Genomic DNA, 24,760 nt, shown 5'->3' on the forward strand with positions numbered 1-24,760 from the left:
AGCTGCAGCTGTTTGATTGATTTGTTGGACAGACCTGTGAAGACGCTGTTGCAATAATCAATACGACTGAAGATGAAGGCATGGATGAGTTTCTATAGATCTGGCTGAGACATTAGTCCTTTAATCCTGGAAATGTTCTTCAGGTGATAGAAGGCCGACTTTGTAACTGTCTTAGGAATAATTATAAAGAAGTTAGAATAAAGAATAATACCAGATCTTTAATGGTTTTCTGTTTATTAGAAAATCTTCGATTTGGATAAATTCAACATCAGAATAAAACAAACTGCATCACCAACCTGACCCAGAAGAAGATGAGCTGTGCTTCATCTCCTCACGGCAGATACAGCTTTATGTGTGTGTGTGTGTGTGTGTGTGTATGTGTGTGTGCGGGCGTGTACGTGGTGTGTGTGTGTGTGTGTGTTGTGGCCGATAGTCACTGTTACACAATCGCTTTCAGTTTCCTCGCCCTGCCTGCCTGCCTAGTGGCTCCCCGCCCACCGCTGCTCTCTGCCTGCCTGCCTGACTGACTGACTGCTGGGCGGACTGGGGCAGAACCGAGCCGACCAGTTCCGTGTTCTGTCCTCCCACGGCGCACACGGGCCGGGCTGAAGTGAGCGGGACGCGCAGGCGGCGTCATGGTGGACGTCCCGGTGGAGGTGAGCCGCGTGTTTTTATTTCCTGATTATTTCTCATCTTATTCATCCTCTGACGTCGCCGCGTTCTGGACAAACTTTGACGTTGCCTGGCAGGCTGGACCTCCTCCTCTTCCTCCTCCTCCTCGTCTTCCTCTGCCGCCCCCCCCACCATGCCCACCGAAACGCAAAGTGCGTTGCCGCGCACGCGCACATGCGGGATCGCGATGCGTTCACGCAAATCGAGCTGCTTGGTTCCGTTTAAAGCCTGTGACGTCATCCTCCGTAACTTTTACCGTCCTCATTCGAGCGGCGCGCGCGAATCTGCGCGCGTGTACGGCGGCGGATCCAGCAAAGGATCAGCGCGGCGCGTGCACGTGTCGCATGTGTGTCACGGCGCAGCGCGGCGCCTGCTGATGTTGTTTTGACACAGATGACGTACAGCGTGACGCGCCTGAACAATGAGATAAGCAGTTCCACTCCGCGTGCATGCATGCACGAAGGAGCAGGCAGGCGCACGCGCGCGTCGCTGGTTATTTGTGACGGACACCGAGGAGGATTCTGGGCTGGAGAAAGGATTCGGGGTAGTTTCTGGTAGCAGCAGAGTCAAACTGGCTGGATCCGGCTCTGCGGGAGGAGCAGCGCCGCGCGCGCACGCAAACACCTGAGCGACACGCAGCGGCCGCGCGCGCACAGCAGCGGCACCTGACAGGAAAGTAGGACTCGGCTTCAATCTGACCTGACAGTACAGGAGGCTCAGATAGGCTGAGGGACTCTGACCCAGAGCGCTCCTGATAGGACAGCTTCACCATGACACAGGCTGACGTCATCAATGAACAGGTGAAAACTTTCTGAGCGGTTCGGTTCCGAAAGTTTGGGCTTTTACGTTGCTGTAGTTATCAATAAACCAATTAGATTCTCTTATTAGCAAATTCATGAAACTGTGAGGATTTTTTAAATAATTAAATTCATTTATCCATCCATCAGGTCTGATGTTGTTTTGACACAGATGACGTACAGCGTGACGCGCCTGAACGATGAGATAAGCAGTTCCACTCCGCGTGCGTGCATGCACGAAGGAGCAGGTTCATTTAACCAACAGTTCTGGTTTTGGTCATATTTCACCAGTTTCCACTCAACAGAACCAAACTAAAACATTTCAGAAATAAGAGCGTGTTGCCATGGTGCTTCTAGGAGTTTACCGGAAGGAACCTAAAAGGCCCACAATGCATTTCACCTTCCAGTTACAGTCACGCAGCTGCCTAAAAAAAGATGAAATAAATAGTTTTTATTGTCACATTCACTGTTACGACAATAATACTGCAAAATATTGTCACCAAAACCTACTTCATTCTGCAGATATCAGATTATCATTTAAAGTTTCTTTAGTGGCAGCCATGATGGATTCTCTGCTGAGTGATGTAAGAAGCAGAAAAGGCTCAGTTCTTTTATAGCCCGCAGCACTGCTGTCTTAATCCCACTCTAAAAAACAAAAACAGACCAGAATTTAGCTAAACAAGCAGCTGGTGTGTAAAAATGATCAAACATATTAAAACCTTGTTGGAGGATGAGTGAGAACCAAATCAAACCTGAATGTGTCTGCTGTGCGTCCTGTTGGAGATCTGAATCATTCTGGGTGGAACAGACTGGGAGTGATGGGAGTCTGGGTGTATCTCTGCTCTCTGGCCTGATTTAAACAAAAACTGCAAACACACCAACGTTTGGATACATAAAGTATTCATATGGAGATAAAATCAAAAGGTTTCTGCATATTTCACAAAGTCCAGCTTCCTGTGAGCCATTTGAACTTTGACCCCTGTTTCTGTTCTGCAGTCAGCCGAGCTGCGTTTCCTCTTCCTGTCACTGAAATCCAGTCTTTATCCACCTGGAGAATTTTGTAAATTTGTCAACACAGCATGACTGAAGATTTATCCTTTATATTTGAGTTTTTCCAGCAGATTCCCAGCCAGACTTGTTCTGTCTGCAGCTTCACTTCCCTCCTGGCTCTGGATCTTCTTCTTGTCTCTTCCTATGATTTAGACTCCGGCTGGACTCGTGAAATAAATCAGTCTGTGGTAGAACTCGTTCGGTCTCTGACATTAATTGCTCTTCACTTTAATTTACAGCAAAGATCAGAGCAGAAATGGAGATGATTCACCAGGACGAGGTAAATAAAGTCAGCAGAGACGTTTCTGAGCTGTTTCGTTATGACGTTCTGCTCGGACACATTTACTGGCAATTAGGTGCAATAGAACCATCCAGTCCAGAGGAATGGGTCACGATCCGGTTTAAGGTGTGTGTGTGTGTGTGTGTGTGGGGGTGTGTGTGTGTGTGTGTGTGTGTGTGTGTGTGTGTGTGTGTGCAACTGGGACACTCAGCAGAATCCAGAATGGTTTTAAAAATCCCAAATTTCCTCTAACTGATCAAAGTGGGAATGAACTGGGATCGAGTCACACAGTTCTCCTGCTACTTCCATAAATTAATGTTTCTTTTTATAAAGTGGAGAACTTTGAATATAACAAACATAATTTTGTTGTCTGTATATTTTTATTTCTAACTCAAATACATTAGGATTGAAACGATTAATTGGATGAATCAATTATTGTCAACTAATTGAGTAATTAATTAATCGTTAACTTGAGTATACAGACTAAAAAGAACAGCACAGTAAGTAATAAGGTCAAAACAAAAACAATACTTTAATGCAACATATTTTGCATTTAAGGTTAAAAACAATCCTGTACAAATTCTGTAAAGATAAATTTGCATTTTTATCCGATTAATCGATTAATCATCAGAATAATCAATAGAAAAATAAACTAGTAAAATAATTATTTGCAGTAATGAAATAACATCATTTTTTGATTCCTTTTCTTAATATTGGATTGATGTTTATTTGTCTTTATAGACATGATTTAAATATTTAAAGATGTGAAATGAATCAGAATTTGCAGCTGGTGACTCATCAGATGGGAAACGGGTCAATCTGTTTTCTAAATGCTTGTTTTCGTCTCCTCAGGTGAGGTCAGTGAGAGGTTAAAGGTCAGCATCACCACCTCGTCCCGCTGGCTCCTCATTAGCTCACCTTTGACCCCTGACGGATTAAAAATGGCCTCCTGGCTGGGAGGTGAAGCTCGCCGAGTCGTCGTTTTCCCCGCTGAGGATCTGTGGAATGTGTCTGTGTGAAGGACAGAGACTCCAGAGGAATTTTCTCGGTGGTTTGGTGACGATGGAATAACGTCTGAGTGGATTGTGCCATTTGCTGAACTTCAGGCTCATTATGGAGCAGGACTTCATACAGTAGGACCTTTGACCCGCTCTGCTGCTCGTTACGCTCACTGCGCTTTCATTTCTGACTCTGCTGCTGTGAATGGACCTCCGAGTCTCCTAACGTTAGGAGGAGACTCCAGACACACAGAAAACTACAAATATGGCCGCCACGGGACGGAAGCACTTGGTAAAAGATTTCAACCATTTCATCACCTGCTACCTGTGCCGAGGTTACCTGATCAAACCGACCACAGTCACTGAGTGCCTGCACACCTGTGAGTAAACGTCAACTTCCTGTTCCCTCAGCTTCAGCTTCCTGTTCCCTCAGGTCACATGTTTATGGTTCATAAAGTCAGAACTCATCTGGCAGCTGAAGTAGGGAGGAGAATAGTTCCTTAAAATTTTGCATAGATTTATCTAAACCATAATATTTCTGAAGTTTGAGATTCTTTAGGAAAGTCTGGATCACATGAAATTTAGTAACTTGTGATCCTTCACCATTTCTTCATTAGAGGTTTGAGGAAGTATTTACAAGTTGGAAGTGTAATGACTGGTCTTTGACTAGGACCTTTTAAAGGTGGTGGGTTGTTAAAGCTGCCTTTTTGTCAGCAGACCTCACAGCTCCGGGTTTGTCCAGTATGTCAGAGACGTGGCATCATGTGATTGGATGTCGTATCTAAGCTGATCTCACCTGCTGCTGATTTTCCTGAACCGCTGTGTCTTGCAGTCTGTAAGAGCTGCATCGTGCAGCACTTTGAGGAGAGCAATGACTGTCCTAAATGTGGCATCCAGGTCCATGAGACCAACCCACTGGAGATGCTGAGGTGGGATTCTCCTCTGATCCGGTATTTATCTGTTCTTTCTGCCGGACCTGGTTCTGTAACATTTGTCCCTCTCTCTGGTCTCAGGCTGGACAACACCCTGGAGGAGATCATCTTCAAGCTGGTGCCCGGACTCAGAGAAAGTGAGTCTGTCAGATGTTTCCACCTGCCTCTGCAGATTGTTTGGGATAACAGGACCAGATGAGGAAGTTAGAGAGATTCACATTGTCAGTTTCATGAACTATTACAATATCAGTTCTGATCTGAGGTAGGAAACACAAACCAGAGACGAAGTCCATCCACTGTCTCATGTCTGGAGGACATCGTCCCTGAAGTCCTTCATCCATCGTCCTCTGTAGAAATTCAGACATAATCCTTCTGAGATAAACGGAGCAAAAGTTTTTTCTCTAAGGTTCATGTTTCTGACAGGATAGTTCAAGGCAACATGTCGACCTTTATGAGGAACTCTTCTTCTACTGTTGGTTGAACTGAAACTGAAATTGCCAAAGCTATAAAAAGATCTGAAAGTTTTTTTTATTTTGTTATTTCTGACAGATGCTTTCCTTATTTTTATCCCTTCGAAGCGTTTTGTCTGATGTTTTCCTGTAAATGTTTGTTTCATTGCTGTGAGCCAGAAGAGGAACAGCAGGAACTGGACTTCTGGAAGAAGAACCAGCCGAAGGAGAACGGCCAAGGTAGGCCGGGTCCGTTTCCCTGGCGAAACAGAACTCCTCTTCATCCTCACCCCTGACCCGTCTTTGTGTCCAGAGAGGCTGCGGTGTCTTCCTGACGGCGGCGCCTCTGGCTGCGCTGATGACGATGGTGAGGGCGGTGACGATGGAGACTACCACAGGAGCGACCCTCAGATCGCCATCTGCCTGGACTGCCTGCACAATGCGGGGCAGTCCGGGGAGAGCAGCGTGACGGTGAGCGGCTCCTCACGCTGGAACGTCTGACCTTTAACCTGACGGCCCTTTAACTCACCGCTCTGTTCCTGTCAACCAGGACCTGATGAAGAGGTTCATCCGCTGCTCCAGCAGGGTTACCGTGGGAACCATCAAGAAGTTCCTCAGTCTTAAACTCAAGCTGCCGAGCTCTTATGAGGTCAGCTCCAGTTTTCTTCTTCTGCACCTCGTTTAAACTTCCTTAAATCATCTAAAAGGAAAAGAAAGATTAAGAATCTGAAATGTGGAAATCATAGTGCAGAAAGTTTTGGGCGTCTGTAACAAAAACATCTGTAAGTTTGTTGTTTCAAACGAGTTTAAAACAGTTTAAGAGCAACTGATCAGGTTCAGGCCAGTTTTCTGGAACTTCCATGGTGCATTCAGGGACCTTGCTGGTGAATCGTCTTGGTTACTTTCTGGAGCCTCCAGGTTTACTTTCCTGAAACTTACAGAGTAACTTTCTGGGTTTCACGGGTTACATTAACTTAGAGGTAAAACTTTAAGGTCTAGAAAAGTAACAGGTTACATCATGTTACAGCTCAGTGCCTGATGGTAACCTGTAAGTGTTTAAGAACGCTTTGAGCTCCTAGAAATAACCTGGAAACCCTGGAAACTAAAAGTAATATTTAAATTTAAGTCACTGATTCCTGTCAGCCAGGATAAAACGGCTCCTTCCTGCTGACTGATCAGAAACCAGACACCCTCACTCGTTAGCATATTCAGAGCAGCCTCCCACTCGTCACCTCAACAAACTTCCCCTCTCCTCATCTTTGTCGTGATTAACCCTCCAGCCAGCCTTTTTTGACTCAGACTCTCACTGATCTCTGTTCTTCCAGCTGGATGTGCTCTGCAACGGAGAAATCATGGGCAGAGATCACACCCTGGAGTTCATCTACATGACCCGGTGGCGGCTGCACGGAGAGAACGTAAGCCAGACTCCTTCACTTCCTGTTCAGCCGACCGCGTCTGCATGCACGTGCAAACGCATTAATTATCAGGAAGGCGTTTATCTGTGCACTGTGGAGCTAGAGGCTGCAGGAGTTTGATCTGAGTTCACTTTCCTCTTTACTTGGTCTGAATTCGAGGCGTTAAGTGAAGGTTTGTGGGGATGCAGGCGGAAGTTACCGGATGGTTGTGGGTCTGGGTTTGAGTGGAAGAGGAACAGTTGCTGTCTGACTGACTTCTCTGTTTTAGCAGGAACTACAGTTTGCTTCTGACTGTAAATTCAGTCATACTACAGATATTACAGCTGCTGCTAGAAAGTCCAGATCCTGCAGCAGAAACTGGAACCTGTAGAACATTACTCATAAACGAGTAGTTTTAGTTTTCTCACAGGAGCAACGCATCAGAATAACCAGCAACTACCAGACTCTGTATGGTAGTTGCATTTACTCAGTTACATTTACTGAAGTAACTTGTTTGAAAACAAAATATTATCATTATGGAGATTATTTTACTCATGTACCCACTGAATTAAAAACAAACAAACATGTTTTAACTAAAACCTTGCCAGATATAGACACACACCTGCAGTTTTCTAAAAGTTTCATAAGTTTTATGTTGGAAGAAACTGATTTGGAAAAATGTTCTTTTGCCTGATTTTGTTATTTTTTGTTACTTGTATGAATTATTATAATTTTGGTGCTTAAAATACCAAAATTTCCACCTAACTTTGTATTTTGATTGTATCATTTTTAAATATTAAATAATTGATCATTTGATCAGTTATGTATTTTGGATGGTTACTTTTTACTTGAGAAAAATCAGTTGAAGTTGTTTTACTCTAATTTGAGTATAATTTTTGGGTACTCCTCCCTCTGAGAATAACAACAGGTCAGCAGGACCGTCCATATTACGCTTAAATCAAAGTATCTGTCAGCTACAGGGCCTTAAGAGCTACAAAATGAAGCTGACTCAACTCTGGATCAGGTCCAAGTTAGACAGTTAGACAAAAGCTTCATGCCTGGATGGAGATGGTTTAAAACTTTTGCACAGGTCTGCGTTACGAATGAAGCCTGTTAGAGGTGTGGGCTGCTGGTTGAGGGTAACTACGCTGTGCAGACAGCTGTGCCTGCAGGGGGCAGCAGATCCCGGGCCAGGGCCCGTCAGCTCCAGCTGTGACCTCATGGATGTTACGTAACTCCCACTAATGGATCCCTTCCTCAGATCCAGAAAAAAATGTTCCACCTGATTATTCAGTCGACCGGTTCCAGGATGATCCAGTTTGGACTCCTCACACCGACCTGACTGGACCTCAGTAATGGAACCCAGTCAGGTTAAAATGCTGGGAGTGTGTGATGTGTGTAACCATGTGAAAACTGAAAAAATGTCAGAAACGACAGTTTTCACAGGGATCAGAGACAACAGTGGATATTTAAAATTATATTCAGTTCAAATTTACAACAAATGTCGTCTGGAAGAACTTCACCAAAAAAGTCATTTAAATTCCAATCAGACATTCATCCTGGTTATAAAACAAACATTAAGTTCAGTTAATTATTCAAATTAGTTTAAAAGAGTATTGAGTTATTGAATTGCAGCATCCAGTCCTCCTGGACCAGCAGGGGGCGACAGAAGAAAACCACTACCACTGTTTCTATGTGCTCTAAAAAGCTCTAGAAACATTATTAATATAGATCAAACACCAAATATATCTTAACATGCATTAATGTCCTCTGTAGAAACCATCTACCATTTTCCTTTTCTCCACTGTTAGAGGTTCAGCCAATCAGTGTCAAGGAAAAGGAATGACGAGACCATGAGACTATGAGAGACCAGAATAAATAAACCTGGACCGCACAACTGGGAAACAAAGCAAATGGAAGAAAAACACGAGAAAAGAGAACAAAGTTAAAATATCTGCTTGGATAACTTTTCACTCCCTTAAACTAAAACCAGAACCAGAACCAGACTGTGGTCCAGCGTTCAGCCTTCTTTTGTCCCAATTCTGGACTTTTTAAAACCAGCCTTAAGGTTCTCCAGGTCTGAGACGGCGACACAGTTATCTAATATCCAACAGATTTAGTTCTGATCCAACAGATCCAGTTCTGATCCAACAGATTTAGCTCTGATCTCCGGGTTTTTCTCTGTCATGAAGTCGTTCAGTTTCAGTTCTGTTTGTGTCTCAGTTCTGAAGTCTCTGGACTCTGAGGTTTATGGAGAACGAGAGTCAGAGACCCAGAGGCTCGGTGAGACCCGGATCAGACCCGGATCAGACTCGGTTCTGTTTCCTGGGAGGAATGAGGCAGAAGGACGGTGGAGCAGCTGTGTGACATCCTCAGCAGAGACTGCACTGAAACATGGTGGCAGATCCTCATCGTCTGCGCTAGGCTAACGTGGCATTTAGCTGAAGCTAATGCTAATGCACTATGCGAACATGTTACTTAGCGGAAGCTAATGCTACAACGCTATGCTAACATCGTGCTTAGCGGAAGTTACATCTGAGTTTCCCCACTGAGGGACAATAAAAGGTCAATTCCATGATGCTACGGCTCTGAATACGAGTATTAATCATTTTAAATGTTTCCTTTTTTAGTAAACGTTATTAATAAATGACATCCTGACCACAAGCTACAGCAGTGGTTTTCTAATGATGTTTTTTTTTCAACTTAAATATTGATTTTATTCCTCCAACATTTTCTCCCTCTCTCCTGTGGGTCCTCTCAGACGTATCCGATGGTTCTGGAGTACCGGCCGCGGATCGACTTCGGCTGAGCAGGAGGACCACAAACACGCATCCATACAACGTCTCCACACCGACACATAAACGCCTAAAAGTGCAGATAAAGAGAGATTTAGATGTATTTTTGTACAGCCAATGATGAAGTGCTTCTGTTGTTGCGTTGAAAAGCCTTTATGCTACATAGAATAATATATGCTATAATATATGCTATTTTTAAATGTACGTCCCTGTGCCTAAAATCCTGTTTGGAACGATCATATCTCCAGTTTGCCTGTCTAACTAACTGTAGATTAAATGTTGATTTTCTACTGCTTCGTCTCCATTTATTGGTTTTATTCTTCCTGAAATAATCAGTGAAACAAAGTTTGTGCTGTGAAGCTCCAAAGGAAGCTCTCCCTGCCAGCTGTTTCTGTCCCGGTTGGACTTATTCAGGACAAACGTCCTGCTGGGTCTGTCTGACTCTGACCGATCTGATGCCCTTCAGAGGAACACAAAACATTAAAGGCTGAGAAAAAATATCTGAACCTGCAGCTCAAACCTTCAGCCATCATTGGGAGAATTCAGAAGGGAAAGTTTCTGCAGACGGATCCGAGCTCTGTGAGGAACAGAGGGCGTGGTTCTGATCTGAGCAGGAAGCAGAGGAGCTCCGTCACAGAGGTAGTAAACATAAAAATGATGAAGCATAAATACATCTCTAATACATCAAAATAAAACTTTAGCCTGAAACAAATTATTCCAGAAAATGTAAATGTCTGTATTTGGACTTCTTTCATACACCTGATTTATTATTATTTATTTTTATTTTATGAATTTTGTTGCAGTAAAGTAGATCCAGTAGATCTCTGATTCTGCCTCTGAATCTGAACGGATCCAGACTGAAGGATTCCTCTCTGGGTCCAGAAAGAGCTGAATTCACCCTGCAGCGCTGGACGCCGTCCAGGACGCCGGACACAGAGGCTCTCAGTGCAGGGACGACTGTGACTCTGAAAGGACACGGGGACAAGAGGGACAACAAGGACAGGAGGGACAGGAAGGACAAGAGGGACAACAAGGACAGGAGGGACAACAAGGACAGGAGGGACAGGGACGTGTTTCTCTCCTGCCTGTCCTCCCAGTTCACCCTCTGGTTGCCGACTCCGTCCTTCAATCAGGAAACTGTCGGCTTAAAACTGTCAGACATTGTGACTGAACTCAAATGGAAACATTTGATCAATTTCATCAATGCTTCATTGCACACAGAGCTCTGCTAACGAGTTCATGCTGGAGCCAGATGTGCTGAAGCAGAGAAACATCTACATGCTACGGGCCCCCAGCCCTTAAAAAGGCAGTTTGAGTCCCTGTAGTTGAAAACTAAACTGTTCAAACATGAATAACTGTGTGTGTCTGCAGGATGAGTCCTTGTTGAGGTGAACCTGCTCCAGCGTCTCCGTCTGCAGATGTTCCTCTGAAACGTGAAGCTTCCTGACCTGACCCCGTCCCGCCTCTCGCCACCTCTCTGTGTGCCACCCTGATGCCAACTCAAACAGCAGACGGTCCTTGAACGCCTCGCTGATGAGGCCGATCCAGGATGTAAACATCTTTATCTGCTCCTGGTTTATTTCTGCTGCTCCTGCCTGGATGTTCACGTTGTGACGTTAATGAGACCTAAATATCCGTCTGCTGCTCCAGGAGAGCAGGGAAGGAGAGGAGCGTCTCTCTGATCCTGATGATGTTTGTGTTATTTACAGTCTGAGCCGCTCGGTTATTTTTACCCTGCAGAAGATTCGGTTGTTCTGCTGCTGATCTGACGACCAGTAGCTGTTTCACTGAAGACGCAAGAAACAGACAGAGAGCAAGTAAAGCAAGTTCAGTTATTGTTATCCTTGGACCTAAAGAGGAACGACGTAGAGTCAACACACAGCTTCAGTTATTACAGCTGGAAACTAGAGATCAGGATGACCTCTGACCTCTGACCTGAACCTTCAGAGCCACATAAAGTTACAAAGTGGGCCTTCTAGCAGCTGCAGAACATTTCCAGGACCAGAGGACTAAAGTCTCAGATCAGAGAAACTCATCCAGGCGTTTCTCTTTAGAAGCTTTGATTCCTGCAGCAGCGTCTTCACAGGTATGATTGACAACCCAACCGTCCAGAACTCTGCTGCTGGAGTTCTGACTAGAACCAGGAGGATAGAGACACCACCCAGTTCTACATCACCCAATTCTACAGTCCTTCACTGAGACAATAAGCTCATTAGTTTATAAATCACAGATTAAAATCTGCTGTCGTCTCAATCTTCCAGACCTCTCAGGTCTTCTGGTTCTGGTTCTGCTCTACATCCCCAGATGGTTTTATTTGTTTTATGTAATTATTTTTGTTTTATTTTATTTTATTTCAACTCTTTCATTTGTATTTTACTGTATGTATTTAAATTAATAAGTAGATTCTAGGAGAATTTTCTTGTTTTTGAGGTTCTGCAGTTGGTTCTTTTGGATCATTTTATTAGCTCTAACGTCGGGTTAAACATCTCTGTTGTCTGTTTCTGGGTTTTCTGCTTTGTAGATCCATCAGTAGCGTCCAGCACAGTCCAGTCAGCTGCTGGTTCCGATCAGCTGCGGGTTCTACGCTGGTGGCCCGTTTCAGGCAACGTCAGGTTCAGGTTCTGAGTCAACAACTGCACTTGAAGCTGGTGACTCATAAATACACCGACGCTGTTACGGTGCGACTGCAGACAGGCTGCGGGTCAGAGGTCATTCTGACTTACTGGGGGCTTGTCCGGGGTAACAGGCGCTCACTGTGACTTTAATCCGTCACTTTTAAGAAACACATTTACTTAAAAATAGATATTTTTATCTATTTTTATCTGTGGTTGTTAAAACAGGAATTTGCTGTCATATTTTCATCTTAACCTCTATAACCATGACTGTCTGCTGACATCATCAATATGTCCAGCATTTACAGGCCACATGTTCATCATCAGCCTGGCAGCAGACAGTCGGTCTGTCTGGACGGCCGATGTGGTCCAGAATGTCAGCACACCCATTTTCAGGGTTAGGCATGTGAAAATGAGAGGTTCAGGGTTAGTGGTGCTTCATCGTCATGACAACAGGGTGTGAATTAAGTTTTAGGTAAAGTTAAATTAAAGAAAAAACTGTTGGGAATGGTCAGGTGATTTGAGTTTAGGTTGGGTTGGGGTCAGGATTGTACTGGTAATGGTTCGGTTAAAGGTACACTGCAAAAACACAAAAATTACCAGGTAGTTTTGTCCAGTTTCTAGTGCAAAAATCTTAATACACCCGAATTAAGACAAAACTAACTTATCAGTAACTTTCCAGCAAAATAAAGGCGCATTTGACATAGAGACATTTTCAACTTATGTAAAAAAGTATTATAAAAATTACATACTGCAGCTTTAATGTTGATAAAAAATTTGGAGAAATGTCTTATCATAAGTAAAATAATCTGCCAGTGAAACTGCAACTTTTTCATAATTATGTGAAAATGTATAAATTAAATGAAAAATAATTAACTTAAAATGAACTTCTGTTATTGTAAGTAAGTTTTGTCTCAATTCAAATGTACGAAGATATTCAGACTAGAAACTAGAACAAAAATACTTAATACTGTAATGAGATTTAGTTTTTACAGTGTGAAGGTCAGACAGTAGAAATTAATAGAGGTCAATGCAAAGTGCCAGTGAAAATAGAAAGACATACTGTGTGTGTGTGAGGGTGTGTGTGTCTAGGTGTGTGAGAGAGAGAGACTGTGGGTATTTCATGGCAGCAGGTGTGTGTGTGACACCATGTAGAACATATGTAAAATATGCAGAAGCTTTGACACATGAATAACTTAATCTTGAGTAGGTGTGTGTGTGTGGGTGTGTGTGTGTGTGTGTGTAGGGATGAGACATGCAACCAGGTTCTGCTGTGATGGACTTTTAATGACATCACATGATGAGGATGATGTTTCAGTAACTGAAGGAGTCGTGAAGATCTGGTCCAAGTTTCTCTGCGTTCCGACTCAAACTGGACAGAAAACATCAAATCAAAGATAAAACTTTTACATTTGTGAAATGTTTTTGCTGTAATCAGAATAAATATCAAAGTTCCTTCACCTCCATCAGAAGCTTATCGGGTCGGTTTACAGGCCGGGCTGTCTCAGATGATCAGGATCAGCAGCCGCTCCCTTCATGTCTCCATGGCTGTGAATTATCATCATTCCCAGAGAAACTGAGCGCTGACGCTTATGTCTGCTCCAGCTTTCTATGGAGCTAAAACTGTCCCATAATTCACAAATGCACAGGACAAGATCCACAATAATAAGGATATCTTTAATTTAGTTTTGTCTAGTCATTATTTGCTTTTAAGATATCTATAATTTAGTTTTCACTAGTCAAAAATACATATCTCCTATCCAAAAATACATTTAAGATATCTTGAATTATGGTGTCATTTGAGATATCTTTAATTAGAATTGTGACTAGTCAAAACTAAAATCTAGATATCTTGAATTTACTTCCTGACTAGTCATAATTTAATTTTAGATATCTGACATGTGTATTTCAGATAGTCAGTAATTCATTGTAGATATTTGAACTGAAGTCTCCATACAACTCAAAGGTAAATCTGACGTCATTTTAACTAGTCAGAATGTAATTAGAGATATCTTAAATCTCTAAACCGTCTAGTCATAAAACAATTTGAGATATCTGGAATGTAATGGCGGTAAAACCGAATTTATGTTAAAACGGCTTGCCATACCCCGACAGTTTAGACCTCAGCCTGGCTTCTGGAAGCCATAGACGTATGGCAAGACATTTTAACATAAATTCAGTTTTACAGAGCTGCAGACAGAAAGTCTCTCCACTGATTCACTCCACTTGTTCTTCAGCTTCATTAAGCTGCAGCTTCATCAAAATCACCTGTTGAGGTTCAATCAGCTCAACTTCAGTAACTTTCACATGTTGGGCTCAACATGAAATCCACCAGGAGTCACTTTAATGCTTAAAAACTGTATTTTTTACCTCAGTATAAAGATTAAATGTTTTCTTTACCTGAAGGTAAAAAGAGCTTGAAGAAGCTTTTGAGTTTATTTCTAGGCTTGTTGAGATAAGATACTCACCTGGCATCTTTACACATTTTCCTGACCAGAGTTTGAACCAACAACCACCAGATTCAAAGTTCAGCACTTTACTGACTGAACCAACCAAACTGCAGAGGAGCAGAATTTGTCTCTTTTAAGACTATCAGAAATCTAAAGTCGATTTTTGATTAATTATTAGTAAACACCTGAAGAAGCTGTTTGCTTGCAGAGGATCTAATTAAAGCAGCCAGTTCAGGTGTGATGCTGCAGGTAGTCACACCTTCAGACTAAGAGTTAGTTGATTTTAGTTGGTTGGTTGCCTCTGGTGATGTCATCAGAGGCTGGTTGTTGCTCTGCAGGAGACAAAGTGTCTAAAGAGATTCTCCAGAAAGATCCGGCTGCTGCTGCAAAGAATCAGATCAACTGGGAATAAAGTTGGAATTTCAGTTTTCAGCTTTTCTTCAGCAGCTGAACCAGAATCTGCAGTTTCATCCTGGAAACCAGTTTTTCCTGATTCAGCTCAATTCTTCCTCTAAAACCAGATGTGAGTCTCTGAGGTCAGAGGTTTCTGACATCAGGAGGAACAGCAGCAGAACCAGTAAAGATACTGGAACCAGTTCAGCTCAGCAACTGGAAACTGCAGCTTTAAGAGAGTTTGTAGAAATCTGCTGTCAGTTTGTTGGTTCTGATCAGCAGGAAACCAGAACCCGACCAGAACCAAAGCACTCACCTGATCCAGACTCTGCTCTGCTGCTACATGGAGTCTGACCCGGTTCTGATCCAAACCTGACTAGAGCTGACTCCCCTGAGGCTCCGCCCCCAGACTCCCCTGAGGCTCCGCCCCCTTCCAGGTGACATTAAACTCCTTTCCTTCCATGTTTTCCTCTCTTTGTTTCCATGGTGATCTGAGCTGTGAAACTCTGAGGTCAGATTTGAACCTTTTCAGGTTTTTTTCTCAGTTTTCTGCTCATTTCCAGCCAACATTTTATTGCAGGAAATCGTTTCAGGAAGGAACCAGAAGATTCTGGGAGTTGAGACTGTAACTGACCTGAACACTGAGGCCCCAGAGCGCCCCCTGCAGAATCTGCTGCACCATTAACCAGACAGAAATCAAAGTTTTATACAAGTTATTAATCTAATTCAATAGTTGATTTAATTAATCGAATTTTGATTGAAAAAAATAGTTCTCATCTGTTTTTTCAAAACATCTTCAGTCTGAATACTGCAAAAATAAACTGCTGGCTAAATTAGTAGCTTAAAGCTGAAATGAACTTGAAATGTTTCTGCTTTTACTAATTTAAGCTTTGAAACTAAATGTGAAAACTTAAAAAAAAGAAAAATGGCAGGGAGGATTAAAATTAAGGTTTAGTTATAATATGTGTACACAGTCAGCTGCATAGAAAAAACACAGAGATTTTTTAAAAACTTTATTTGGTCGTTAAACATCCAGCAACCCACATTACATTAGAAGAATTATGAAAATCAAACATGAACCAATCAGCACATTATCCCAGTGATTCTCTGAGGTTTGAATAAATCAGTAAAATCCCAGTAAAGAGCCTGATGTGACACATCGAGTCCTAAAGTTCTCTAGAAAACTCAAAACATGAAATATGGAGTTAAAAAAGTAAAAACCAAAACAAACTGAGAAATTAAAGCTGAGAATCAATGACTATGATGCAAAACTTCATTATTTAGATTTTAGAATTAACATAGAAATATGAAAATATGTAAAATCTTTTTTACATATTTTCTGGATGTTCCTGAAAACTGCTCTAAGATCAGAGTTTCTGTGGGACATCCAGTTCTAAACTGGTTCAACTGGTTTCTCTGATGGAAACTGAAGTTTCTCTGCAGTTTCCAGTAAAGCATCTTTTTATCTGTGGAGCTTTGAGGAACATTTTCATGTCAGCAGAAGGAAGAAGCAGCAGAGAAAAGAGGTTTGAAGTGTCTTTCATGGCTTCAAAGCTGAACTGAAAATGATTCCCATGTTTCCATTCTCAGACCATTTCTGGTTCCAGGATGAAAATGAATCAGAGAGAAAAAAGATCAACTTTCCAGTTGAATCCAGTTCAGATCCAAACTCCATGAAGCCTCTAAATGGATCCCAGTTTGAATTGGATCTTTATTGATCCAAAGAGACAAACAATATCAGACACTAAATGACAAACATGAGAAAATAGACAGGAGGGAAATCTTGGAGGTCAGAGGTCATCATCATGATCCAGTCAGTCTCTTTACACTCAAACTGCTGCAGCTTCAACCTCTGAGGATCAGCAGGACACAGAGACCATTTTCTACTTTACAGAGATCCAAACCTGCAGAGAGAAGAAGGAAGGAGAGAGCAGATCAGTGAGTGTTTCCAGCCTCTCTCCAGCAGCAGTCAGTGACGCAGCACATCCACTAGATGGTTTCCAGGCTGCAGTCAGACTGATCTCAGAGCTGTGACCAAGATGAAGCTGATCAGTTGTTTCCTGTTGAATGAGGACCACTGTCTCTAGACATGTTGGACGGCTGAACGCTGGAGTCCAGCTGGACTTCCTGGAGACATGGACACAGCAACAACACTCATCTTCACACTAACAAAAACACAGGAACACAGCAAGCTGCTGCTCCTCTGATTGGCTGATTGCTGTCTCTGTGTCCAATCAGGAAGCCTGAACCATTCTCCTCCCACTGAGAAGCTGCAGTTTTACTGGGAACACTGGATCTTTGCTTTGATAGGAACTGGTTTAGTTCAATATGCTGAGAGCAGCTGGACTCACTACAAACATTTACTTACCCTAGATCATCTACAAGATCCTTCAGCTGCTGAACACCTGACTCCTTCAGGTCGTTGTACATCAGGTTCAGTCCTGTCAGACGGGTCGGGCTGGACTTCAGAGTTGAGGTCAAATAATCACAGCTGGTCTCTGACAAACTGCAGCTGATCAATCTGAACAAAGAATAAAAGATGTGAGCCGAAGCCAACAGGATGCAGGTTAACCAGTCCAACAGAACCAGTTAAAGATCCATCCATCCATCCATCCATCTTCTTCCGCTTATCCGAGGTCGGGTCGCGGGGGTAGCAGCTTCAGAAGGGAGGCCCAGACTTCCCTCTCCCCAGCCACTTCTTCCAGCTCCTCCGGGGGAATCCCGAGGCGTTCCCAGGCCAGCTGAGAGACTATGTCTCTCAGCTGGCCTGGGTCTTCCCCGGGGCCTCCTCCCGGTGGGACGTGCCCGGAACACCTCACCAGGGAGGCATCCAGGAGGCATCCTGACCAGATGCCCGAGCCACCTCAACTGGCTCCTCTCGATGTGAAGAAGCAGCGGCTCTACTCTGAGTCCCTCCCGGATGACCGAGCTTCTCACCCTATCTCTAAGGGAGAGCCCAGCCACCCTACGGAGAAAACCCATTTCGGCCGCTTGTATCCGCGATCTCGTTCTTTCGGTCATGACCCAAAGCTCATGACCATAGATGAGGGTGGGAACGTAGATCGACCGGTATATCGAGAGCTTTGCTTTTTGGCTCAGCTCTCTCTTCACCACGACGGACCGGTACAGCGCCCGCTTGACAGCAGACGCTGCGCCAATCCGCCTGTCGATCTCCCGCTCCCTTCTTCCCTCATTCGTGAACAAGATCCCGAGATACTTGAACTCCTCCACCTGGGGCAGGACACCCCCCCTGACCCGGAGAAGGCACTCTACCCTTTTCCGGCTCAAGACCATGGCCTCGGATTTGGAGGCACTGATCCCCATCCCGGCCGCTTCACACTCGGCTGCGAACCGCTCCAGCGAGAGCTGCAGATCACGATCTGATGAAGCCAAAAGGACCACATCGTCTGCGAAAAGCAGAGATGAGATCCTAAGGCCACCAAATCGGATCCCCTCAACACCTTGGCTGCGCCTAGAAATTCTGTCCATGAAAGTAATGAACAGAATCGGTGACAAAGGGCAGCCCTGGCGGAGTCCAACTCTCACCGGAAACGAGCCCGACTTACTGCCGGCAATGCGGACCAGACTCTGACATCGGTCATACAGGGACCTGACAGCCCGTATCAAAGGGCCCGGTACCCCATACTCCCGGAGAACCCCCCACAGGGCTCCCCGAGGGACACGGTCGAACGCCTTCTCCAAGTCCACAAAACACATGTAGACCAGTTGGGTGAACTCCCAGAACCCTCCAGGACCCTGCTGAGGGTGTAGAGCTGGTCCAGTGTTCCACGACCAGAACCAGAACCACACTGCTCTTCCTGGATCCGAGGTTCGACTATCCGACGGACCCTCCTCTCCAGGACCCCTGAATAGACCTTGCCAGGGAGGCTTAAGAGTGTGACCCCTCTATAATTGGAGCACACCCTCCGGTCCCCCTTTTTGAACAGGGGGACCACCACCCCGGTCTGCCAGTCCAGGGGAACTGCCCCCGATGTCAATGCGATATTGCAGAGTCGCGTCAGCCAACACAACCCTACAACATCCAGAGCCTTATGGAACTCCGGGCGGATCTCATCCACCCCCGGAGCCTTGCCACCGAGGAGCTTCTCAACCACCTCGGCGACCTCGTCCCCAGAGATTGGAGAGCCCAACCCAGAGTCCCCAGGCTCAGCTTCTTCAATAGAAGGCATGTTGGTGGGATTGAGGAGGTCTTCGAAGTACTCTGCCCACCGGCCCACAACGTCCCGAGTAGAAGTCAGCAGCACACCATCCCCACTATAAACAGTGTTGGTGCCGTACTGCTCCCCCCCCCTGAGACGCCGGATGGTGGACCAGAATCGCTTCGAAGCCGTATGGAAGTCTTTCTCCATGGCCTCTCCAAACTCCTCCCACGCCCGAGTTTTTGCCTCAGCAACCACCCGAGCCGCATGCCGCTTCGCCTGCCGGTACCCATCAGCTGCTTCCGGAGTCCCACAGGCCAGAAAGGCCCGGTAGGACTCTTTCTTCAGCCTGACGGCATCCCTCACCGAAGGTGTCCACCAACGGGTACGAGGGTTGCCGCCGCGACAGGCACCGACAACCTTGCGGCCACAGCTCCGATCGGCCGCCTCGACAATGGAGGCACGGAACACAGTCCACTCAGACTCCATGTCCCCCACCTCCCCCGGGACGTGTTCGAAGTTTTGCCGGAGATGGGAGTTAAAGCTCCGTCTCACAGGGGATTCCGCCAGACGTTCCCAGCAGACCCTCACAACACGTTTGGGCCTGCCAGGTCTGACCGGCTTTCTCCCCCACCACCGGAGCCAACTCACCACCAGGTAGTGGTCAGTGGACAGCTCCGCACCTCTCTTCACCCGAGTGTCCAAGACATACGGCCGCAGATCCGATGAAACGATGACAAAGTCGATCATCGAACTGCCGCCTAGGGTGTCCTGGTGCCAAGTGCACATATGAACACCTTTATGCTTGAACATGGTGTTCGATATGGACAATCCATGACAAGCACAGAAGTCCAACAACAGAACACCATTCGAGTTCAGATCGGGTGGGCCGTTCCTCCCAACCACGCCCCTCCAGGTCTCACTGTCATTGCCCACGTGAGCGTTGAAGTCCCCCAGCAGAACAAGGGAGTCCCCAGGAGGAGCACTCTCCAGTACCCCCTCTAAGGACTCCAAAAAGGGTGGGTAATCTGAACTGTCGTTCGGCCCATAAGCACAAACTACAGTCAGGACCCGTCCCCCCACCCATAGGCGGAGGGAGGCTACCCTCTCGTTCACCGGAGTAAACCCCAACGTACAGGCGCCGAGATGGGGAGCAACAAGTAGGCCCACTCCTGCCCGACGCCTCTCACCTTGGGCAACTCCAGAGTGGACGTATGTCCAGCCCCTCTCAAGGAGGCTGGTTCCAGAACCAGAGCCGTGCGTCGAGGTGAGACCGACTATTTCTAGCCGGAACCTCTCGACCTCACACACTAGCTCCGGCTCCTTCCCCACCAGAGAGGTGACATTCCACGTCCCAAGAGCCAGCTTCTGCAACCGAGGATCGGATCGCCAGGGTCCCCTCCCTCTGCCGCCACCCATCCCACACTGCACCCGACCCCTTTGGCCCCTCTCACAGGTGGTGGGCCCATGGGAGGGGGGACCCATGTTTCCTCTTCGGGCTGAGCCCTGCCGGGCTCCATGGGTTAAAGCCCGGCCACCAGACGCTCGCCATCGTGCCCCCCCTCCAGGCCTGGCTCCAGAGTGGGGCCCCGGTGACCTGCGTCCGGGCGAGGGAACACGAAGTCCAATGTTTTTATCCATCATTGGGGTCTTCGGGCTGCGCTTTGTCTGGTCCCTCACCTAGGACCTGTCTGCCTTGGGTGACCCTACCAGGGGCATGAAGCCCCAGACAGCATAGCTCCTAGGATCATTGGGGCACTCAAACCCCTCCACCACGATAAGGTGGCAGCCCAAGGAGAGGCCAGTTAAAGATTCTCATCAATATTAATACCAACAAGCTGCTGCTTCAATAAAGACCTGCTGACTTCAGAACCAGAACCAGAACCAGAACCTGGTACTGGGTCATGTTGTGTTGGAGGATTTTAGTCAGTAAAATCATCCAGATTCTGATCAAAGTGTTGAAGCATCAATCATTGATTATAGATTTGTTCCTGTCAGATTCCAGGAGCTGGAATTCACTTTTCTAGACTGGGTTGAATGACCTTTGACCTGCTTCACATGAGGGGGATTTCTACACACTGGGGGTCCGAATGCTGTCCTGTTCTGACCTCAGATCAGCAGGTCCAACTCAGTTACACAGAGGGACTAAATTAAACTCTGGATCCAAGTCCAGGAACAAACTCAGAAAATATTTATTAGAACAGAAGAAATTAATTTGATTTATGATCAATTATATCTAATTATTCACAGAAATATCAATAATTATAGAATTAAAATACCCCAATGTCTCCAGTCTGCAGCCTTCAGTCTGTAGAAAACCACAGAGCTCCTTCAGTCCAGAACCTTCCAGGTTGGTTCCGCTCAGGTCCAGTTCTGTCAGATGGGTCAGTTTGGACTTCAGAGCTGAGAACAGAGAAGTCCAGCTGGTCTCTGACAAACTGCAGCTCCGCACTCTGAATAAAGAATAAAAGATGTGAGCTGAAGCCAACAGGATGCAGGTTAAAACTGAAATATGAACAAATAAATAATAAAAATGTAGAAAATTAATTTCCCTGAATGTAAAAGAAACATGATGAACTGATTCTAACATCTGATCCAGTCAAACTGGTTTAAAGAGTCCAAACCAGCAGAACCAGAACATTTGATCAGCAAAGAAACTCAAAGTTTTTCTAAAAGTTTCTCAGGATCTTAAACTCAGTCGATGTTTTTTCTCTCTCCATGTTTCCTTCCAGGCTCTGTATTAGCCGACTGCTCTGTACCATCATTTATCTACTGAGATATTTTATGTCTCCAGTTTTTGTTCATTAATCTATTAATGATGTTTTCTTGCTGGTTGTATTTTAACTGCAGCTCATTGCTAAGTATAACAGATGTAAACGGATTAATTTCAATCCGTCTAATTCAGCGTTTTACAATATCCATTACAGCTCACATTCTGAAAGTTGATCATTTTCTCATTTTGTGCTGATTCAGTTACAGAACTATCAACTAGAAAATATTTAGCCTTTTCTCTGTCAGATTGATGAGGGTCATTTAGTTCAAGTTCTGAATATTTCATCAGAGACGGCTGCAGAAATGGGAACATTATCATAAAGGAAAAACCAGATTGTGAAGATGAATCATTTTAAATCTATTTTCCAGGTAAACCACATGAGAATGATTTCAGTGAACTGCTGAAGCTTGTTGCATACAAAGCATTACAAAGGTAAGACCTCACTTCCTGTCCTACAAAATAAGAGCTGAATCAAGATGTTTGAACAAAATGACTTTAACACCATAACCTTCACAAAGTCAGTATTTACTGCAGGACTGTTAATTAATTATCTAGTGTGTGATTTGTGGAACTTCAATAAAGGGAGATTTCATTCTCTCTCTTTTTGCACCTTGACCTTTGACCTGCTTCACATGAGGGGGATTTCTACACACTGGGGGTCCGAATGCTGTCCTGTTCTGACCTCAGATCAGCAGGTCCAACTCAGTTACACAGAGGGACTAAATTAAACTCTGGATCCAAGTCCAGGAACAAACTCAGAAAATATTTATTAGAACAGAAGAAATTAATTTGATTTATGATCAATTATATCTAATTATTCACAGAAATATCAATAATTATATCATTAAAATACCTCAATGTCTCCAGTCTGCAGCCTTCAGTCTGTAGAAAACCACAGAGCTCCTTCAGTCCAGAACCTTCCAGGTTGGTTTTGCTCAGGTCCAGTTCTGTCAGGTGGGTCAGTTTGGACTTCAGAGCTGAGAACAGAGACGTCCAGCTGGTCTCTGACAAACTGCAGCCCCATCTGAATAAAGAATAAAAGCTGTGAGCTGAAGCCAACAGGATGCAGGTTAAAACTGAAATATGAACAAATAAATAATAAAATGTAGAAAATTAATTTCCCTGAATGTAAAAGAAACATGATGAACTGATTCTAACATCTGATCCAGTCAAACTGGTTTAAAGAGTCCAAACCAGCAGAACCAGAACATTTGATCCAAACAGAAACTCAGGTTTTCTATGAGCTGCAGCCTGGATGAGGTGAAGATATTTCTGCTGGTTCCTGATAACCAGCTGGAGACCCAACTTGGTAACTGGATCAGAACCACTCAGTTTGTTCATTAATGGCCTTGGGTTCTTATAAAGCTGCTGAAAGCCAATGGAGGCCATTATTTCCTAAGGAGACGTGACCTGATGAAGCATCATCACAGAGACGAGGCTCCAACCGACTGACAGCTGTCAGACTGAAGAGGACGGTTCCTCTCTGACCCGGCCCAACAGAACCACAGCTTCAGGACAAAGCTGAGGAACCTGCTGCTGCTGCAAACCTCACTTTCATTCATTTCATCTAGATTTGCTTTTCTACAATCAGTCATTTCTTAGATTTGGTCATTAATGATGATTTGAACTTGTCAGTGTTTGTGGCTCGACTCTGGAGGAACAACATTTCATTCTGGATGTAAAGATGAGAATCAGAAATAAAACAATCTGAATCTTTACCAAACCAAACTGAAACATCTCCATCATTAATTTACATCATTTGAATTATTTTACTAATTTTTGTTCAACAGTCAAAAACATTTTAAAGTGACAAAAACTGAAAAACAAAGTTCAATAATCTCAAAGTCTGAAATAAGAAAAAAAATAATATATAAGATAAAATCTTTTAGAGATTTCATTCTGACATTTAAACAGGTTGTTTTAAAAGAAAATATATTAGAATGAAATTATTAATTAATCTAAATATTAAAATATAAATGAATGATTTTATTGGATAAATAGAGAAAACAAACCTCAGATTCTTCACTTTACTGACTGAACTCTCCAGGATCTCAAGCAGAGGCTTCAGATCAGAGTCTCCACCTTCATCTATGTGGATCCGACTTATTTCCAGTTCAGTCAGATCTGGGTTGGACTTCAGAGCCGAGGCCAAAACTTCACATTCAGCCAGTTGGAGCCTACAGCCACCAAGTCTGTGATTAGAGAAGAAATAAATTCAGTTCTAATGAAATCAATCTGGATCATAAACAGACTAAACTATGATAACAGTGATGTCATCATCTGATCAACATCTGATCTTCAATTTACTGAGTTTGACCCCACAGAGAATCTGTGCAGTTCCTGGTTAAAGTCCAGGTTCTGGTTCTGGTTCTGGTCCAGGCTTCATGTCCTCAGACCTTCAGCTGCAGTCAGATGTTGAAGATCTTCTATCATCTGTGAAGGAAAGTTCAGTTTTCTCTGCAGCATCAGATGGAGCTGCAGCATCAGAGCCTCAAAGGCTCTGATGCTGCAGAATGAAGGAAACTACTTCATTCAGGAAACTCCTGAATGAAGTAAACTACTGGAGATGATGGAGAGGAGGAGGAACTGCTCACAGCTCGGACTTGGACTAGACCGTTTGGCTTGAAGATCCTTGAGATCTTCCACCAAGCAGGAAGTGAGTTAGAAATGAAGTGAGCAGAGCAGGAAGTCCAGCCTGCTGTGGACCTCTGGCATCTGTGGGTTTGTTTAGCTAATATCTGCTGCAGCATCTAGAATCATCATCATCATTAATAATAGTAGTATATTCTATAGAACCATAGTTCCCAGCAGCAGGTTATTAAATGCTGCCACAGAGAAAACTGGGAGCAGACCAGTATCATGATGCTCCCAGTTCTGTCTCCGTTCATCTGCTAGATTTGATGCTTTAACAAAGTAGAAAGTGGACAGTCATCAACCTGCTGCAGCTAAAAGATTCAGATTGTTCTGGTCGTCCTGCGGAGCAGCAGGAGAACCGGTCCTGCTGC

General features: G+C 44.5%; 2 protein-coding genes and 1 long non-coding RNA gene across 25 annotated transcripts in view; 1 reads left to right on the forward strand and 2 right to left on the reverse strand.

Moving 5' to 3' along the window:
* Positions 1-293: 293 nt before the first annotated feature.
* Positions 294-9,660, forward strand: pcgf5a (polycomb group ring finger 5a). Of its 3 annotated transcripts, XM_028007090.1 has the most exons (10): positions 294-656; positions 2,759-2,799; positions 3,652-4,177; positions 4,630-4,726; positions 4,811-4,866; positions 5,359-5,418; positions 5,492-5,649; positions 5,729-5,827; positions 6,504-6,593; positions 9,334-9,660. In XM_028007090.1, exons 3-10 carry the CDS (start codon positions 4,063-4,065, stop codon positions 9,379-9,381), a joined length of 723 nt encoding a protein of 240 aa, XP_027862891.1. In that variant the 5' UTR covers positions 294-656; positions 2,759-2,799; positions 3,652-4,062; the 3' UTR covers positions 9,382-9,660. The 3 variants fall into 3 exon arrangements, with proteins under 3 accessions (XP_027862891.1, XP_027862890.1, XP_027862892.1); XM_028007089.1 differs by lacking the exon at positions 2,759-2,799; XM_028007091.1 differs by lacking the exons at positions 294-656; positions 2,759-2,799 and adding an exon at positions 675-1,472.
* LOC114138023 (protein NLRC3-like) overlaps positions 2,372-24,760 on the reverse strand; it is a 28,691-nt gene continuing 6,302 nt past the window's right edge. For 2 of the 21 annotated variants that reach the window (XM_028007015.1, XM_028007016.1), the window contains exons 5-10: positions 23,768-23,947; positions 23,460-23,462; positions 22,609-22,779; positions 21,262-21,435; positions 17,191-17,343; positions 16,288-16,726 (exon numbers count right to left, since the gene is read on the reverse strand). In XM_028007015.1, coding sequence (XP_027862816.1) covers positions 16,711-16,726; positions 17,191-17,343; positions 21,262-21,435; positions 22,609-22,779; positions 23,460-23,462; positions 23,768-23,947 — 697 coding nt within the window. In that variant the 3' untranslated portion in view covers positions 16,288-16,710. Of the gene's footprint in view, positions 2,508-6,391; positions 6,420-11,379; positions 11,563-15,614; positions 15,617-16,287; positions 16,727-17,186; positions 17,344-17,682; positions 17,691-21,261; positions 21,436-22,199; positions 22,203-22,255; positions 22,264-22,608; positions 22,780-22,903; positions 22,909-23,297; positions 23,428-23,459; positions 23,463-23,763; positions 23,948-24,760 lie in introns of those variants that run through there. The other 19 variants (XM_028007021.1, XM_028007018.1, XM_028007019.1 and 16 more) reach the window with 19 other exon arrangements.
* LOC114138089 (uncharacterized) lies at positions 12,803-14,536 on the reverse strand. The gene is made up of 3 exons (XR_003594157.1): positions 14,448-14,536; positions 13,441-13,527; positions 12,803-13,351 (listed from the first exon to the last, which is right to left on the reverse strand). It is a non-coding gene; the product is annotated as an uncharacterized LOC114138089 (long non-coding RNA).

This window comes from Xiphophorus couchianus, chromosome 22 (assembly GCF_001444195.1).
Source record: "Xiphophorus couchianus chromosome 22, X_couchianus-1.0, whole genome shotgun sequence".
Taxonomy (NCBI): domain Eukaryota; kingdom Metazoa; phylum Chordata; class Actinopteri; order Cyprinodontiformes; family Poeciliidae; genus Xiphophorus; species Xiphophorus couchianus.

Bases quoted from the DNA above. Each gene is read 5' to 3' on its own strand.
- pcgf5a (XM_028007090.1), top strand. From the start codon at position 4,063: ATGGCCGCCACGGGACGGAAGCACTTGGTAAAAGATTTCAACCATTTC. The intron at 4,867-5,358 runs GTGAGTCTGTCA...GCTGTGAGCCAG, and splicing joins GGTGCCCGGACTCAGAGAAA to AAGAGGAACAGCAGGAACTG. The intron at 5,650-5,728 runs GTGAGCGGCTCC...CCTGTCAACCAG, and splicing joins CCGGGGAGAGCAGCGTGACG to GACCTGATGAAGAGGTTCAT.